We start from the raw sequence: 20,980 nt of genomic DNA, 5'->3' as shown, positions 1-20,980 counted from the left end.
TACACCACTATGGGTAAAGGTATCGGTTTAGCCTTAAAGAGAGATAGGTGTTTATCTGCGAGGAAATGACGACACAAAATAAACTGACAAAAGACTACCGTGGTTCATTTTGAGGGGTGTGACGGCATTTCTTTTTCTTTCCATTATACCCCTCCTACACTCTCAGGTGGGCCCTGTTTCTATTGTGTTGCAAAGGCGAACAGATGCTTTTCCCACCATGTTCACAGGCCTGAGTCCACCAGCTGCAGATTTCACCCAGACCGGAGACTACCACAACACAAGTCGCAACCTGTCATGGAGACTGCCAATTCCTTACTACACCATACAGTCTGTCCTCGAGTGGTAACTGAAATCCCTTGCAGGATTGCAGTGCCATAGAGTCGTAAATAATAATAATTCTACTTGGTATCGGAAATCCCTTTACCAAAGGTGGCAATCTGACAAAGAAGAAATAATTCCTTCTCACCAAGTCACGATCTACCGAAGACTGAATACTAAAATTCTTACTTATGGAAAGTCCCAGGCTTTAAGACTAGACCGAGACAAAAATCCCTTCTCAAGCTACACCCCGTCGTAGATTTCCTGCTAAACATATCACAATCTATCAAAGACTGGGTACTGCAACTCTCGGCCACAACCTGTTTGGGATCCTCTTTCACGCCAGTGACTGGCTCTCAGAGTATGGTGAAAGAAATTCCTCCGACACCAGGCACAGACTGGAGACTGGTAATGCCACTTGCACACCTGTCACAACCTCACTTCTCAAAGGCCAAGGGCTTCCTACTAGACCAGCGTCTGCCTGTTACAATGCTTCTTGGTGGGGCTCTTTTCCTTTAATTTCTGGATCCGCTGTTGTGAATGGCAATTTTGGATTCAGAATGATAAAAGTTGCAGCATTATACATAGTCGGCCGAGGCTGACGAAATAAGCAGACATTTACTGGTAGGTAGTGGGAAAGGCCTGGCCGGCGTCGGTCAACGTACATCTCTCCAAATGATTAGCAAAATGGAAGTTATATATCATTAGCACAAAGTGGAAAGTGACCTTATCACGTTGTATAGCATCAAGTTTGGATGGCAAGACCCTTAATATTAAGATAGACCAATCATTGTTGCACAAATTAGTTGCCATGATGACGGAATTCCACTCTAAAAAAACTTTATTCATTGGTCAATTTCCTGAAGCAAAATGATCACCATGGTTATTGCACAATTGGCAAAGACAGTCTAATGCCTTCCGGGTAGTTTTTTTGTCATTATAATTGACGTCATTGCAAATGAGGCCAAGCATTAATTACAAATAATAAGGAACGATTTATACTGGTTTTTTCCCCATATCCAGCTTATGGTTGGTTTATTATGAGAAGATATGTACCAGGCCTTCAAATTCACGATCCCTTTGAATGCAGTCCCGCGCAATGACACCCTGGCCATGAGACCAAAAAATCGTTGATACCTCGATACTATGGCTGGCGCGTGTGGACAAAATTCAGAATTATGCCACGGCATAAATAGGAATTGTGGTGGCCCATAAATCAACCTATGAAAACATCGGATCTCGTGAGTTATGACGCGGCAGAATTCAGAATTATGCCACGGCATAATAGAGGTGTCCTCCGAAGAGAACAGTTCTAAGATTCCAAAATCCCAGGTCAGGGTATGTCATAATAATAAATAAATGTACCCGGTATGTCATGTAATAGGTCTGATCAACATTATTTTACTTTAATATAGCATATATCGGATTTCATGTCACTAGAGTACAAGTGAGGTGATGTCATCCTTAGGCCCATCCTTAGTGCATGTTTTCGATTATAAATGTGCCCTTTTCACGTATTACCTTATCTCCCAATTTCAATGATGTAATAATGGCCGGCACTTTAGGAATTTTTTAACATTTCTCTTCAGAGGACAACTCTAATAGGAATTGTGGTGTGGCATAATAAGACCAATCAGAAGGTGGCAATCGTTTTATTTATGGTGCGGCATAAATCGCACTTCCGTCCACAATGACAGATGACTACATGTGGGACAGCATGTGTCGGTCCATAGCGCATCCTCGGGAGCTATACAAGAGCGGGAAATTAAAATCAAGTGACTGGAACTGAGATTTCACAGGAGCACCAGACTAGTTGAACGATGGGATCTGTTCAATTTCATGGAGAAGAAGACTGTGTTGAGTGGCTTTGTATCGTGTACTCTTGCTGGTGGTTGAAGGAACACTACTATTGATCTCATTATATGAATACCATTTAATTACAAACAAGTGAAAACAGATCATATCATATTCCTGGGCATAAATTAAAATAGGAGTGTGGGAACAAGGTTTTTTTAGCAGGAGGAAAGCGAGAACATTTTGCGCCGTCGTATTCCGATTTGACTGGTTAGTCGTGAAATCTGCTTTTACTTTTGCAAATTAACGTATTCGTTTTTCTAGTTCTAACGTTGTCTGAATTAAAGATGCTTTCATAATGCTTGACTGGTCTGGCAAGAGGCATTGCCAGAAAAACGTGACGTCATTTTGGCCATTCTTCTTACCACACGCCCTCCCTCTCCGTAAAACTTCCTGACATGGTGTGAAGTGGGAGAGCGCACAATGGGAACCACACTGCCGCGATGTTAATAGTTTCTATTTATAGAATTCAGCGGCAGAGATTTTAAGCACGGAAAAAGTAGATTAACTCGGCTAATCTCAATGGATTTTACCCAGGAATGTTTTCAGGGCGAGAGAAACATCTGATTTAAGTACTGCGCTTATTAGATTTCATGTTCATGCCGAAGATTGGCCTAAAACGTGGACGAAAAGAGTGCATTATCGAGTGTTGGAGAGGTCACGTGATTGAACGAGAAACCTGAGCGAAAACAATAGACTCCAGCTCCCTGAGAGGGAGGAGCTGGAGTAATAACTAGGTCAACGCAAATATCTGCTCAGTAACGACAGCTGGTAGTATCAATCAAACCTATTCCAATTTTATATCAAAACCTACCTTCATTTTAAATTAAGCCTTTATCTATTGGAAAGTTTTCTGTAAAGGGCATTTCCTAGGATGTTCTTCCTCACGGCCAGGTCTTACAGTTACAGAACGTGCACCATGTAGACGTTGGAGGGACCATGGAGGTATTATTAAGATTCTTAATAATACCTCCATGGAGGGACAGCCGCCGCCACAGCTGAATAGTTATTTGACCAGCTCGGCTGACTTTTGTCAGCTGAGCTAAAAATAAACAAGAACAGTTTCTTGCTATACATCTGCATTTATTCAAGGAAAATGTAAAGAGATGAGATGATTAGCTTGAATGTCAGTTCTGTACGTATCTTCCTATATAGCACTGACCTACCACAGCTGCATTCGATGGTCAAGGAGGGCAGCTCCATACATTTCCATACCTCGTATTATTGTAAGATTTCTGTTCATTGCCATGCTCAACAATATATTGCAGTCGCATCTCCACGAGAGCCATACACTTGGTCTTTTTAACATCTAGCACACAAGGGCCAACTGAAAGATATCCAACACATGACCAAAGTCAAGTTCATGAGTTGCGCACGCATTTGGGAGAATTCGGTACAAATGCCCAATACGAACTTGACTTGAGAAATATATAGGTCAATTCAACAGTCCTCTTTATGTCTATAACAAATTGTCTTCCAGCTTATTAAACCAAATTGGCAACCGAAGTTAAAAACTGTCCCCAAACAGCTACTGCCCATGACCAGAAAACAGGAATTCTGTGATTCGATGTCTAACGAATTTCACCCTGAACTGGCCCAATATTGTAAATGTAAACCCCGCTCTACATGTATGAGGAACTGATAAAAGCTAATTTTGAGTCCCAACTCAGCATACGTCTTTTCATGTACTATTATATTTCATGATAGTGGTAACATAATAGAGATAGATGGCCATTGCAATATCGGTGGAAGATATGACCCCATACAGAAAATGATCCCAAGTAATAGGGGGAAGACCAGGACTTCTTGATATAATGCCAGGTTGGCACTACTGAAGTTTATAGAGTTTCCGTAGAAGGCCGTTCTTAGATACATCGGAAATGTACTACAAACTTTCTACCAAATGTTTATGCATAGGAACTCTGTAAACTACATAAGTGCCGTACCAGCATTTTCCGGACCAGTTATAGCTACTGTAGACCAACTGATATATCCCCGTCTCTTCAGGATTAATTACGCAAGGCAAATGGAAAGCATAGTTCCAGAGTATCTGTTTATAGAGAGTAATAGTGGTATTAGTATACACAGCAGTCCACATTCATCCCCAAATTCTGGAATGATCCTGAATTCTGCAAGTTCCAATTTCCATAGACTAAAAAACACAAAATATTTTATTTAACCCATTGCCATTGCCCTCTATAAGCAGAAACTGTGGAAAAACAACATTTTTCTGTTGTGCACAAATTGGAGATAAGCCGAACCAATTACCCTCTAATTAAGGCCATTACAAATTTTTTACCCACAAAATTTTTTTATAGATCCAGAATGACCATCTTTAGGAGAAGTAACTTGAGTCCCCACTGGCTATATAGTTGCCAAATTCCAGTGTTAATTGCACGATACAGACATGCTATCTAAAAGTGGACACAATTGGTTGGTAGAATTTTAGTGTACATTTTCTGATGCATCCCTGTAGCGCCACCTACATAGAAACTCAGTAGCTGTACGGTTAAATGACAGTCTTTGACCAACTCATCAAGCTACACATCCTTTCAGAGCCCCATCATTCTGAGGCAGGGAGGATTCAATCTTATTCTGTTTTCTCTCTGGCATCATAAAATAATCCAACACAATTACCCATTCAAGGCTATATCTGAATGGTAATGGTAATGAAAGTCAAATACACAAGATAAGAAATGTTCAGGTTTGAAAATTAAACCCTCATAAAGATGTCATGTTTTGATGATAATAATCACCAAATTTTAAAGCTGTCTGAAGGATTATTCAGTTGGTACGTAACTATACCATGTAGGGGTATATGCAAAGAGGCTTTAACAACTTCTGGATGTTTATGCAGACACCTAAAAATTAGGAAAAACATTCAATTAATATCCTAATATTCTGATGAGCAGAGCAGGGAGCAATTAAGGTGCTGTTTCAATCCTCACACAATCTAATTAAGACTTCACTTGTCCTGATAACAGCTAGTTTAACTGCCTTGTTTTTGGCTCATATTTATTTATTAGTATCTTGACAGGTTAACATACAAAGGAATTATACGTACTAACTGAATACCCTTAGCTTCTGACGATATGTTCGAGAAAACTTCTTCCAACATTTTCAATTCAAAAAAATTCCTCACATGAGATTGGTATACAGCAAAAGAGTCGTTGTAAAGCTTTATTCTACTTGTACGGCAATAAATCATTTGTCAAATTTATGTGATATGTCAGCATTTGGACAACAATTATGATAATAAATGACATTTGCAAGAATCAGATGTTCAAACCTAACTTAACCATTTTAAAATCTCAAAACACCAACAGAAAAAAAAGCTTAAAGCATGAACTAATGTCAGATATATTACAATCACAAGTCACACACTTTGGCAGAAAAGATTGTAGATGGACATGATAATTAGATCCAAGTATGCCAAACTCACTGTACTGATACAATATTTGTATTTGAATATTTTACAACTGACTTTGAGTACACTTGGCATAAGGCGCACTGTGTATTATGGCTTTGAAAAGACAGGACATGTTCTCCGTAGGTTCTCCAGCTATACTACACCGTCATATTGTTCGACCTTGAATAAACAGGTAACAAATCTTAGCACTGTTATCAACAACATTGTCAATAAACTGAAGGGTTCTGACCCCCTGAAGGCTATGCGGACAGTATCATAGAGAAACACGCTGCCATTATTTTCATTAAGAGATATTTTTCTTTAGGTTTGAAGACATGTTTTTAAAAGTCAACATAATTTTAAAAGTCAACACAGTTAACCGTCCGATCGGATAGGTGTAGGAAGATGTCGGAATGGCAGAAGGAAGCAAATGATATAGAGGCCAAGGAAGGTCAACTTATACAGCAGATCATGAAACACTATATCCATGACGATTAACCATAACTGCTTCGGAAACGTTTTCGTCAAAGCTGATTGAGAATATACTGCTACAGGGTGCGGTTGTTCAAACCAAGTTTTGTCACTCATGCTGGTGTTAATGCCAGCCCAAGTCACAAAACTTGTTTTGAATTACCGGGCCCAGGACCATGGGGATCTCGCAGGCTGAATATCTATAGCAGATGACATTGACAGGTACGGAGTAAGAAAGGAGGACTTTTTGCCTCTTCTAAAATACCTTTTTCTTTGGCCAGTGGCCTGCTTGGGAATCCTGTAACAACACAGCTGAATATACTTGTACGAAAGAGACGGGTATGTCTTTTTCACCACTACTCCCCCCCCCCCCACACACACACACACCTAACAACTGTCCTGCCACTTGAACTCTTGTATATATAGCCTGTACCTTGCAATATATACAACTTGTCACAGTCAGACTCGAGTTTACAGAGAAACAAATTTTTTCAAAGACGTTTCTAGGCATTTAGAGTTAACATCAACCATCATACACCCTAACAATCGGTATGCCATCAACCATTCAGGAAGGTCTGCCACTCAACATACATTGAAAACGCTTTCAATTTCCCATGAAAAGTTCATTGTTCAACAAGAATTCAGTCACCTTTGTAGCTGAAGAACCTAAGAAAATACAACACGTATAAAAAGTGTTAAGTTAGGATTGAATTTCACTGATTCCTACATGTACGGCATGCAGGAGGATATCTACAATGAACAATATCTACAGAATCTCAAATGGTATATACAGATGAGAGATATTTACTATATTATAAAATCATTGATATCTACAAAATGTGTTCAGTAGTTTGAACTGCCAAAAACATCGCAGTTCTGAAAGATTAAGAGCTAGTCTACTACTGAGTCCAAGTATAATATCACGTACAAAAATTAATTTTCTTGAATAATTTACTGAGACCAATATACATACATCTGTTGCTATATGATGAAATTAAAATCTATTCTAAAGGCAAATACCTGATTCTGCCTTCTGTAAACACGTTTTTTGAGTCATCAAAAATACTACACTGTATTAGAAGTTTTGTTATACAAGTTTTCAAGCTGAAAATAGTATGCCACAAAGGCAGTGTTACTTCAGTATGACACTCAATTGATAATAAGCAGATAAAAGACCCATGAAAAGCAAGATTTAAACATGGTGGCAACAGCATCTCCCCATCATAGATGCTGGCGTCACCTTATGCCATTATTGCCACTAGGTGGCATGGCGGAGGAAGATCGAACACTACAACCTTACAAACGGTAGCTACGTTAACAATAAAACACGTCGGATCAAAAAGTCCAATCCTCTGCGTACCAACAATAGTCCACGAGTAGAATGATCCATCGATGTAAACCACCCCAAAACACCATGAAACACGGACACCATTTAAAAAATCCACAGCATCATTGTTAGATTATGTAATAGTCCCAAAAGCTACACAAATTCTAATTTCACATTAGAAATATAGCTTCTACAACAATATACTATAATGCTTACTTGGTAACATTTGTTAGAAATATAGATACGGGACTCCCCTCAAGACACGGCCATGGTCAGGAAATGCCATGGATTTTTCAAATCTGCCACTCTATACCACTCCTAGTAGTCTTTTATTGTTGATATGAGACAGAACAGCAGTACTAAGAGAATACCACGCCTTGTGCCACACTCAACTACTTTGTTCAACTAACTTTCTTCTAACTTCACTTGCAAAGCGCTTTTTGCTCGTCTGGAAATGGTAGTAAAATTCATATCATATCATAACGAGAAAACATGCAATGTTTGCACACTTTAACAATGAGAGGTTTTAATTGATACAATCTCTACGGTCATATATTTCGTAAAGGAGTATAATTAGATGAAATGTCCTTTTCAAATGCCCATAGTTTACTCTTGTTAGACTATTACTCTTCTTTTATGCTCTGTTTGTAACAGGAAACGCAGTAGTTGTTCGAGTCCTTTTACCATGCAAGCTGGACAATCAGTCTTTTTTCAAGAGTGCCACGATCATTTTCCAGTGATCCCCCTGGAAAAGTTTACAGCATACATCCAGACTGTTATCAGGGTATAAGAGGATGGGGAATATTTTGGTTTGGTCCAACCAGAGTTGCTCAAGTTAAGAATACGATCTTGTCAATACAAATTCCCTTTGATTTACTATCTTCCTAAATGCACAAAACTGAATATGTCTTTTAGTTTTCGAGTCAGAAGGAATGAAACAGTGACTGACATTTTTTGAGAAAATCTTGCTCGTTGGAAGTTTCAAGCGACTTTATTCTGAAGACTTTGAGAGAGATATTAAGGGAAATAAAAAAACTGTCATTTCTGCATGTTTTCCTTTAACTGAGCTAGAAGCAACAGTGGTTGAAGCAACACCTTTGGGGAGATGGCGGAATGGAAAGGAGGTCTTGGACAAGGAAACAGGATTATTTGGGCTGAAAAGTGGTAAAAGGAAATATGCAGATTGCTTTAAATGACCAAGAAAAGAGGATTAATGAAATAGATTGGATGATTAATCAATTCATAGTATCAAATGAAATTAATCATTAACTTTGATTGAAACATTATCCTGGATGGGAAACACCTTAAGGACTTCAAAGCAGGAACGAAATATTTCGGTCATTTCGAGAACGAGTTGGTTTTTTTCTCACTAATCAGGTCGCACCAAGTAAAGACATCATCCTCCGACATTATCCATGAAGCATTGTACTTACCGGGTTTCCTTTCTTTCATTGAAATTGCTGTTTATGGGGTATTGCTTCAGAAGACATTTTCAATATCTAAAGACTGCAATCATGTAGAGTATTGCTTTTGATTTCAGTTGTTTGGAAGAAGGCAGTCGGATGTACAATTGATGTCAATACTCATTTTTCGCCCATAATTTTAGTTACTCGCTTTTTGTAGTGACCCCTTCATTTGCTTATGTACTACCGGGTTCTGGCAGTGACCCGTACTACTGGGTTTTTGCAGTGACCCCTTCAGTTGCTTCATGTGCTTTTTTTCCTGGCGCCAAAAATGACCCAGCATCATGATTTTATTTTCTGAAGCATGCGCAATAGTTTCAATGTCCAATGTTTGACAAGAACGTTTTAGTCCACTTTGCGGCTGCATGCATATATGAACTTCTTAAAATACATACTACCAGTCCTTAAAGAGTTTAACCCTCACAAGCCTGAGGACAGGAAATTAGAGCTACATGTAAGTGCGAAATTCTGCAAATCTCCCAAATTGCAAAGAACGATATTTCCACTAGCCTGAATACGAGTTTGTGGAGTTCTCTTTGATTTTGATACCATACACTATATTAGTTGAAATAGTTTGCTCAGTCCTCAGTGCTTATAGGGATTTTACAATAAACATGGCACACAGGTATGATATGACGAAGAGGTACATTTATTTGAAAGATGGAAGAATGAAGAATGAAGAAAGAAGAAAGAAGAAAGAGAAAGCTATGCAGCAAGCATTTTATGCTATGTGCGGGATCGCAGGCCAGCTCATGGGTCAACCATGCAAAGTGGTAGATGATCGTACATGCAGGCACGTCAAGTAAAAATTTCTAAAGTCCCCAGTACAGCTTCATATTATTACACATGTAACTGTAATATATATATAAGTTTAATCATGGCGGTATTGTTTATCAACGATCTCTTGAAGTTTAGAAAATAGTGTCTCAATATGGTGTGCACAACTCACTCAGCTTTCTCTGAACTCACGACATCAGCTTACGAGTCTAACTCAATACAACTACAGAACGTGCTTCAATTAAATTTGCATTAAATTAAACTTTGCAGTAGAATATTCACATGAAATATTCCAACACCGATAGGTGAGGTGCTTCAAGTCAATTTCACCTCCAGTCGCAAGAATGTCACAAATAGCTGTTGGAAAGATCTTGCTATATACAAATTATTCCTGCAACTACAAGATGAAGTTAACTTTATCTACAGCGAGTGTTCCCTAAACGTTGATCTAACGTTGACTATTATTGGAGGTGGGGTGTTCACTTCAGGGCATGGTCAGGCTGAAGTGTCTATATTTGAGGTGTCTGGCTTCACCAAAAGACATTGACATCTCGAGAACTATCAGTAAACTGGTGTGTGGTTCCAAGATGTGGGAAATAACTATTTTAAGGGGTAGGATAACCCAGGTTACTGCATGCCAGCAGCTATCAGCATGTGCCCATAAAGAGTTCCACACTTTGGAGAGTATAATATCAGTCCCAATTAAGCCAATCACCTTCTGTCTGATTCTGTATATCTCAGCACCTAAAGCACTTCAAAAATGAGCCATTTAAATTGCAGCGACCTGCAATTATGATCTCTGCTATCTGCGACAAAAAGGACTCTCGTCTGCAGGTAAAGCCAGTAATCAATGGATTTGATATTGATTGCAGGTAAGGGTAGTCACCAATGCTGGTCGCAGGCACCAGCGTTGACCATCGCAAACAAGCACTTTTTGTTGCATGTGATCATAATTACAGGCTGCAGGGATTCAAATCACTTGTTTGCAGGGCACTTTAGCCACTTTACCGACCAGAATATTACTAAGGTGCAGGGAATGTAAAAATAACATCATTGACATACCTTAAATCAACTTGGTAGACTCGCAATAGAATTAAACAAGCATCAAATAACTCGGCTTTATATTTACGCACTAGATGTTCCAATTATTATTGTAAATGTTCAATGTATTAAAAGCAACCATGAAAGACTGAATGTACCATATGTGCCAGGAAGTTGCACATTCATAGCTAATGTGCAATGTACCAAGACAAAGTACCCATATACTGGATCACTTAAAGTGAGGTACGGTACAAGATTTTCACCAACCACCGTGAGTCTTTACCATTTGATTTTACACCAAGTGGAACAGTTTAGAAAGAGATTTTATTATGGCCCTACATCAATGCAACGAAAGGGGCCTAAAAATTAAATAATTTGATAAATAAGCTAAATAACTGTTCAGATAACAATGATAAAAGAAGCTTTATACCAGCTGTTAATTATTTTATACAGCGCAGAAGCATTTCTTGGGGACATTTTCTATCCAATCCTGTGTGTGTTAACTACCATCAAGTCTACTAGCTATGTGATGGCTATCAACATAAAAATAGTGCATGACATGGGCATTTGAGAAGGACCACTCTACCGAGTTACCTGCAGCAGTCACAACAGAGAGATGGCAAACAGTCAAAACAGTGGACAAAGCTTTGTCATTTGTCAGCTGAAATATCAGAAATGTCAAATTCACCACTGTACACCGATTATTATGGATAATTTTTTTAAAACCTTGGAAAATCACAAAATTTAGGTCGTTTCCACTGACCTTGTTCTCATGAAGATCTTGGATCTGGACCTCATGAAGCTGGGCTATATGAACCACGACTCATGTCAGCCTAGGCCTTGATGATAAGCTTGCCTAATAACAACATTTACTGGCTATTTGATGATTTCTGAATTGCAGTGGAAAGGGTCGGACCTTCAGAATGTAAGCGACAGATTTGCACTCAAAAAATCTGTGTTTGCAGTTAAAGTCTTTTTCATCGCATAAAGGTAGATAAGGACCCTGTGAATTACTAGAGAAAGTAAAACACCAATTTTTTTTTCTTTAATAACACGTAAAAAGAGACAAAGATGTATCAAGTGACAACTATATACTGACCCATGAACTTCACAAGGACTATTTTGACAACAGTGTGACCTTTACTAACATTATTATAAACACATGTAATCAAAACTTGAAAATGTCCAGTTGACCTACAGTTTTTAAGGACACACTGACCTGGACACAGCCGATAGAGAGGTAAACACAACCATCAGAGAAGAAAGTTGGCCCCAACAGAAACACCCAACAAACAATCAAGACATTCGCATTCCTGCATAAAACAAATGACTATTTGCCATCTTCCTGATTTAAAGCAAAAGGTTGAACTGAGGTGTGCCTACAAAGTGTTCAAACCAAATACACTGCTGGCACTTTACAAAAGCCAGTAGCCACAGACGTCAGTTGCTATAGGTGATGAGCACTGTCATGTGAGAAACAGAAAAATATCAGAATTGAGTTATGATTGTTCTTTATGCCAATTTTAAAGGACCAACCCAACTGTAATCTTAGCCAAAACATCCACTCTGAACAAGAAGAAAATTGGAATGTTAATCAAGTCAAACCAAACCGGTGTTTAGAGAATTTGCTTAGTATTAGCCCACGCTTTAAGGAACAAAGTTACAGTGCATCATCCAATAGCAACATCGGTGAATATACCCCAAGTCACAGACAAACCATTAATGCAGAGATGTCCCCAGTCAGTGGTATCGACCATGATCAAGAGATGATGGCACATTATAGACTAGCGATCTAACTTCTCTATTCTGGCAGTTAGTCATGCTGTTTACCATCCCTCAACTGAGGAAGTTTGCCGCAAATATCTTTCTTTATCTTTTCTTAAATTAACCAGAGGGCGGGCTTCATCTATTCAAAATAAGCCTTGTCACAGTTAAACTTCAATAAAGAGTTTCTTCAAACATGTCTAAAGACACAATACTAACCCTTGAATATTCAAGCTAGAGTCATACAGGCACGCACCTTATCACACATGTTATATGATAATGAAAATGGACATCACCAATCTGAACTGAAGTCAAGTACATCAAGTACAAAAAGTGCATCTTCAACCCTTGATCAAGGACAATCCCTCATAACCGGAGACTTCCTTTATTAGCGGTGTGTCTGCCACCTGCAAGGAAATACATGATGCTCAACTACTTTAGAGCGTGCCGAGTGCAGCAGTACTGATGGGAACAGTGTCTTGAAGGAGTAAGGTAAACAGGAGTGCAGTGCTGGAGGCGAGTCATGGTCCACCAATGCTTAAACTTGGCAACTTTGGTATAATCGATCTGGTTTGCTGGAAGACACAAAACATGCATCATCATTTAGAGGACTGACAATTGGAAAAGATTTTAAACCTGGAATGCCTGATGGTAATCCTGTATCAATTAGTGGCAGCAAAAACTTATTACTTCAAAGTAGTACTTGAAGTAATACTTTTTTGGCGGTAGCAAATAGTAAGGAATCTGCAATATGAATCCAGAGGGAGGCCTCTGTTCGATATTTTCATCACAAATGATGAAGCGCTTCATTCTAAACTCAATGCTGCATCGCAAAACATATTTCTGATGCATCAGCAGAAGGTATATAACATGCCAAGTTATCATCGGTGTGCGACAGTCCAGAACTCGATCCCTTCTCATCAACGCACAACCCTAATAAATCAGCACGAACCTAAGATTCCTCTAGTATTCATCAGAATGCAGGTTCCTTGTTGGGTTTATTACATTCTAAAACCTTGTGTTCAGCCAAGGGAAGAGTGGTAAGGCATTTCAGAATGGGCAAGCTGGATATCATTGGCATTTGGGGCAGCTTACATGCTTTAAATGCTTTTCAATCCTCTGGGTAAGTAATTCGAAAATACGTGAAGGTTTAGTTGAAGGTCACATTGAGATCTGTGATCGTTTTCTTTGTCCATCTAATTATATATAACCAGAGTAAGAAATTGTCAAAACAACAATCAGAAATTCAACACACAGACAGTCGGTCTTCTGATGGAGTTCTACCTACATGTATGCAACTTACTTCTAAACTGCTATATTCTGCTGTTATATCCTAATCGACCTTGCGTGGCCTATCTGTCGTATTTTCCACAAGCAATACGACATAGACAGTTCTGTTTTGTTAGCAATGGGATGAAATGGGGACATAAGCATTCTTGTGCATGCTACGCTATGTCTGATAATAGCATGCACTCGCTGACATAGCAAGGTATGGGGAAGTACATGTATAAAGAAAATGAACTAATTAAACTATTTTCTATTTTCAAAATACTTATTCAGATCCCAGGCACTGTGCGATCAGATTTTTTGGGCTCGATAACAAACATCAATCAATTGGCTACATGTATGTAGGATGAAACTGGAAACCTTTCCAAAGAAGTTCAGGAATAGAAAATGCAGTATTCATGCACATTCCAAATTCTGCCTTCTATCTCCAGTGTAGAATTGGCTGAGATGTTAGAGTAAGTCACATGCACATTCAGTTAAGTGTGTGAACTACGTACACTGTGCATTTCAGAAGATATTCTATAATTTCCTGTAGCTTTTTCTCTGTAAAGAGCAATGTGTAGAGGATCAAGATTTTGATAAAGGCAAATCTTAAAGGGAACTGGAATAAATCTTTCTCCAGTCGTATGTATGATATCCTCTGGAGGCTACACGTATGTTATAGCAAGGGTCTGGATGAGGTTAGATATAGGAGACATATTTGGAAATCAATACAAAAATTGATTTTAAAACTGCGCAGCCTGCATGTGCATCATTAAAAGACCAGTTCTTGTCATGGAACCAATGCAAGGGAACATACATGTATACATGTAGGCAGGTAAAACCACTTTGAACAATATGAAAAATAGTATTAAACTAATGCATATGATGAGATGTATAAAGGTAAATTAGGAATTAGGCAATAGGTTATTCACCAAACCCAAAGAATATTTTAACAGCCAAAAGAAGATTCTAACAGACCTATACTCAAGTCAAGGTAGCAGGAATAAACTGAAACTATTCTGTTAGATACATGTATGGCAATTTATTTCTGTGGTTGGATCCTATTCAAATAAGGAACCAAACTGCACTGAAATTAGAGGAATGTTAGTGGTTTTGTTATGGATTTCACGGTTACAACTTACACAACTAGGTTAGAACACTCTCAAGACCATTGGGTCAATGGTGCTGCAACACAGATCTAGTATCAACAAAGACTAGACTGAATGGATAGATGTCAGGAAAATTGCAACCGAAACAAGATGGAGATGATGGCACCTCACTTTAATGGTGAAATAGCAGGAGATATTTTGGCAGAAATAATTCAGTCTTTTTACAAGGACCATGACATCTATGCATTCTATAAGACTTGACTACAATATAGGAGACAAACTGAGACATCAGGGATCAGGCATTCCAGGTTAAAGGTCAAAAAGGTCACTGGTGTCACTCTGACTGATCTGAAAGAGACCATGATCTGAAAGATGTGCGATAGAGACAACAGTTTGGATCACACAATGCTTGCAAGTTCACACTGCACACTTCATGCAATACTGTTAAGACATAACAGACACAATAGTTCATTTCCAAAGCGGCCAATAAAGCAACTTCCATCAACAGCACCGATTTTGGTAGCAGATGCAAGGTCATGACATCATTTCTCAATGGCCTTATAGAAAATCCCACTGTAGATAAATAGCTTTAATTATATGCAACTTCAGCCATGGTTTCTCCCAGAGGCATGTACAGATTGCAATGTGCACAGATTATACTGGACAAAATGTACAGCAGTTCTGCTCAACCTCTGTGGTGAAATGAACTTGGTGAAAACTACAAGGTCTACAAGGAAACCCATGCAATGCAGTGGCAAACTACCACTTGCAAAAATTTCACTCAGATCCACCCCAAGTTGACTAAATCACCATCACATTGTTGCATATTGGTAGTCTCATATATTCAATGTGACAGCTAGTCCAGACACTTTGGGTTAAAGAGAAGATATTTTCACTAATACACAAGACCCTCAAAGGACAAGATATTCTCTTGTGGCTCTACTCAAAGGACCCAACCCAAAATAAAGGACACAACCCGTACTAAGGAATTCACTAGACTGTGAAATGTTTGCCAAACCAAATTTGCTCTTTTCATTTGGTGGTAGATGAAATTCTCCAATGCTGCTGAAATTCAATGGTTATTGCATTGGAGTTGAAATTACATGTACACGAGTTCGATATTTGAGTTGACCTCCCAAATCATGAAAATGAAACAAACTTTTTCAGCAGAGCACCCTTCTAACCATGAAATGTCCTATCTTTTGAAGGTCAATGATATCATTATAGAAACTGTTCTCATGATTTATACACCAACCAAATTTGCTCATCACTGCTTATAACAATCTACCTTTACCTTTATGTATCAGGAAGTTAGTTGTGGAAGTGAATGACAAAATGTAAATGAGATACCAGTACCACATTCTATTATATGCCATTTTTTGCGAAAATTTCAAAAGATCACAAAGAATTATCCATCAAGATTCTAAAGCATTTGTCTTGATCCATCATTTCCCCAACTAATTCAATACAACAGTTCAGTAATTGGAAAGATTTAGAAAACGTCATTGAAAAATGTTGCCCCCAAATCAGAACTTATCAGCTGGAGGCCAATCACGAATGGTATAGACATCTGGGGAGTAAAACACAAACTAAATCTAAAATTATGTTGCAACAATGATTAGTAGATCATCAACACTTAAAGAATTGGAATTTAGCATCTCATATTAGACAGCCACCACACTGATGGACCAACTCGCTCCTCCAAATGTCTTCTACGAGCAATTTCCGAAAGATAACAATAAACATGACAGATAAAAGGAGTACGGTTGTGAAATTTCTATCGTGCAAGGAGGCTAACTGTGAGGGGTTGTTTCAACATATATGCCTATCATGATATAAGGGTGGAATTGAGATTTAAAGACCATGCCAACCAGCAGGGCTATTAGAGCACACGTCAATCACTGAATGCAAATGCAAGGTATGGACTGGGGTATAGGATGCTATATCTAAACGTTACAGCTTCTTAAAGTTACAGTTAGTTACAGCAAAAATTTTTATTTAGTGGACCTGAAGCAGCAAAAAAGTGCTGGCACATTTATGAATGCATACACTGGAAAAAAAAACACCTTTAGAAGGCGCATTATATTTAACAATATACGTGCTGGTCTAATATTGGTGGATAATATGTACACATGGTAAAAAACAATACCATCATATCTTAAGTGCTGAAAAACTACAGGATAACAGTTTAGGTTTCATCAAGGTGAAAACTACATAAAAAACAATTAAATCTGAAATTAGGTTTTATAGCATTTTTAGACATATTTGTCAATTATTTGTGCATTTTGGTGGAATAGTTACACGTTGTGAAGATGACACTTAAGAGCAAATCAAAATGTGTGGTGGTGATTTAAGTCAAGTACAAGTTGCACACTCAGTGAAGGTGTAAAAGATCTGTGATGCCCATCGTGACGTTGCGCAATGCAATGGCTGTGAATTGACATATTCATACAGAACATCTGACAGGACAGTACATGTAACCATGGATACGGAGGGCTCACGATGTTGGATGACATCTATTGGTGAACTTGTGATAAGCAGTGGTCATCAATTTGGTTGGCATTGAAGTGGAACAACATGCAAACAGGTCCGCTTGATAATTTATATATGTGTGGTTGTCAGGGGTTAGGATATTACTAATAACCCCATACCAGGAATGATATAGAGTGAGGCGATAAGGATGTGTGAAGAGTGTGTAAGGATGCCTAAAAGAGCTAAAACAGTGTCCCCAGGTTCAACCAAGACTACTAAAACCAAACTTTGAAGTGGGATGTATAATCACTCATGGTGCTTTAACCCTTTTACACGAGACAGCTATACTCCATGGGTCGCAGTTTTTCGTAATACAATTGAGAAAAGTCACTTGGGTTAATGAATATTCATGCGGGTGAAAAGAATATTACATAAACCCGGGTTGAGTCTAGGTAAGTGTAAAAGGGTTGATAAAAATTTTTAGATAGTTTTGATAGATGATAAATACCTCTCAAGTTCTATTTAGCAGGTTGAAATTCAGTGAGGGCCTTTTTTTCGAATTGTACTGGAAGAGAGCAATAAGCACAGAAAACTTGAGCAGAAAGCTAAGTTTGATATTTCAGTTACTTCAAGAAATAAGAAACTGGTTGAAAATAAGAATCAAACGAATCAAAGATTGAGCAAGGTGAAATAAATCTCAAAATTAACCAATTCATCATCAAAAAAGGTCAAAACTTTATTCAGTTAATCAGAAATGCAAGAGGAAAACCGTTTTCTAAAATATTTAAATGGGTATGGTTTGACGGTGAAGAGGGAGACTATACACCACATGATAGGGGGTTTTGAGTAGTCTCAGTGAGACCGAGGACGCAAGCTGGGTCTAACATGGGTATTTTGAATGGGGTGCCATTGATAAGAGGTTAGATAGTACAGACGGATGTGTGCTGTAATATAGATAGTGACACAGTATTGCATATCCCTAAATTACAGAATTTAAAAGACTGGAAATTCTGATGCTTCTTCTTGAGCTGCTTAAACTATGACATCCCTTCACTCAGGCAGGAATAACTTGGTTTTTTTCACAAAACTTGTATGACTATCCTAGGTACAGTCAGGTACATTCAGCATCAGAAGTGACCAGAAGTAGATAAGACAGACACGTTTTACCAGGGGTACCATGCATGGTTGTGGCAGAGTCACAGTTTACAGAGCAGAGGACAGTACGCATTGAAGAGATAGCATTATCTCAGTAACATTAGACAGGCAGCTTCACTGTTACAACAGAGACATTATCAGACAGTCTACAAGAGAAAACATAGTCAAGTCACATTTACAAGAACAGTACGAGAATAAAATGCATGAAGTTCATTTAAATGAGAATAAGTGTCACAGCAAGAAATTTGGAAATGAATTCACGATTGTTTGATCAGAGTAAATGAGTATTAATTTCTTAAGATCGTCTGTGAAAGTGAGCATTAACCCTTCGAAGGACGGAGTTCAATATTTCTAAGGTATTTCACAATTGTCTGAGAGCCATTATGCCATACTGATGCTATTGAGCCAGCAAAACTACCATTTTTCCTTGCTACTACTGCATATTTCTCTTCACTCACATTTTTCTAAGGGTTATATGATTGGATATTTTGATCATCTATAGAATGTTAAGTAATGCCATCATCACTGGGTAGGCCCAACTGGCAACTAATTGAAAATTGGCACACTAGTCACAAAACACACTTTAATATCAATTTCCAATGGCACAGGGTTAGTCATTATGATCAGAGTTGGAGAAGAAAAATCAGGCAAAAAACAATAATAAGAAGTCAATGATTAAACAGAAGCTGAAAAGTAACTGCATGCCTCATTTATTTAGTATTAACATAATAATGAGTACCTACAATCAGCATTCAATTCAAGATTTCATACTCCAGGGAAAAAAACACCTTTTTCAGATACGATACTATATATTTTTATTCAATAGAGAAATCGTATGGTAGCCACAGATTGGTTACACAGGTATAGCTACCTAATCATGTACATAATGAAATTAATCTAAATCAAAACTCAAAACAACCAGAAGTAACTGATTCAATTGTTTCTACTGCCGGTATCTATCTTCAAAACTTATGTAATGCATAATCAGGACTATCAAAAATAACAAAAGAACTTCATATCTAGGAAGAAAAAGTCAACAAACTTTGAGCAAATCAGAAACATGTACTACCGAGTCTTCATTATCAATTTGGATGAAGATGTATTTAACATCTTCAGAAATCATCATTGGATACAAAGCTTTATGCTGTGAAAGCAAGGCCAGTGCATCGGTCATAAATGGCCACTTGGGACAATAACATCTCTTCATCAGCTGCCAAATACATCAGTTGCCAAATGCCTGAACACAAATACGTTAAGCTCAGTATGTCTTCATTTTGTTCATGGCTATCACGTAGATGACGGGTATAATATACTTAATACCGGCCTCTTCCACAACTATTTGCCAATAAAGCGTTGAAACAGCAAAACAGTTTGGAAAATGGCTCTAGAAGTTCGGAGTGCATAATCTGGTGAAAAAATCATTTGTAAATGAAACCTCTCTATGAGTGTTCTACTGAATCTATGTCTACTGCAGTTTATATATACTTCTGGTGACTGATCAGTGCTCATCTAACAGCTACAATGGAAATATGAGTATTCTAGTAAAAGCGACATGCTGTGTTATTATAGGCATGCAAAGTCTTTCAGTGAAATAAAGAAACATGCATTAGATCAGCTTTAAAAAGAATTATGTGGACAAGTTTGCAAGTATCCGAAAACACCTCAAATTTAGAAATTCTCAAAGGCACCAAATATGTTCAAATCATCATAGTCTAATTATCACCGCACAAGTTCAAAATTGAATACTATAACAATTTTCATAAACAGGCTTACTTATGAACAGGACTTCACCACAGTGATTATGCGAAGTCACTTTGAAAACATAAGTTTTGAACTTACCAACTCTGATCATGATGAACTAATGAGTTACTGGATGAGGTGTGTATTGACTAACAGACTATACATGTACTACTGATGGATACTTAACGATTTGGGTGCAGAATGATGTTGCCCGGTAATAGGAGCAAAAACTATTATTCTCTTAGGTCATTTGGGTCAAGTTTAATTCTGGCAAATGAAAACAATGTTTGTCTAACAGAATGCACACTATTAAGATGAGCAAACTAATGTCAACCAATCTGACTACACTAGATGTTGACTGTACTTTCCCTGCTATTACTCATAAATCTTGATGGTACTTATTTGGACAATAGGCTCCTTCCCAACTTTCAGGAATCTACATATCTCCTGTAGGTGGCTGTCTCCAACAATAAGAACATCGACATAGCATCCACACAATTCCAGAAATCGTACACTGAGAAGTTCTTTTTACCAATTGTGCAATTTTCAACATGGCTAACAATTAAACTATGGTGAGCCACAATGTTACAAAATGTATATGATGATTACCAAGGCTCAGTATAGGCCTGTCTAAGTTATATCTTGTTCTGTCTCAGAACACATGCGGAGAAGAGGGGGGCATCTTTTGCATGACGTCTGTGGGGAAAAAAATAGATGAAAATTTAATATCTGCTTGATATCCTTATACGCAAGTAGATTTGGGAAGAAAAATCGCGCCCAGGAATTTTAGAAGAAGAGGCCCCAATGAATC

General features: G+C 38.1%; 1 protein-coding gene across 15 annotated transcripts in view; it reads right to left on the bottom strand.

Annotated features, from left to right (window-relative positions):
• Window positions 1–3,254: 3,254 nt before the first annotated feature.
• The window catches only part of LOC135484241 (regulator of G-protein signaling 7-like), a 50,868-nt gene continuing 33,142 nt past the window's right edge, over window positions 3,255–20,980 (bottom strand). For 10 of the 15 annotated variants that reach the window (XM_064765535.1, XM_064765534.1, XM_064765542.1 and 7 more), the window contains one exon: window positions 3,255–20,865. In XM_064765535.1, coding sequence (XP_064621605.1) covers window positions 20,800–20,865 — 66 coding nt within the window. In that variant the 3' untranslated portion in view covers window positions 3,255–20,799. The remainder of the gene's footprint in view (window positions 20,866–20,980) is intronic. The other 5 variants (XR_010446437.1, XR_010446436.1, XM_064765537.1 and 2 more) reach the window with 5 other exon arrangements.

The sequence above is a fragment of the Lineus longissimus genome, chromosome 3 (assembly GCF_910592395.1).
Source record: "Lineus longissimus chromosome 3, tnLinLong1.2, whole genome shotgun sequence".
NCBI classification, from domain to species: domain Eukaryota; kingdom Metazoa; phylum Nemertea; class Pilidiophora; order Heteronemertea; family Lineidae; genus Lineus; species Lineus longissimus.
Note: the sequence above shows the minus strand (reverse complement) of the source record. Positions and strands in the feature narration are given on the sequence as shown.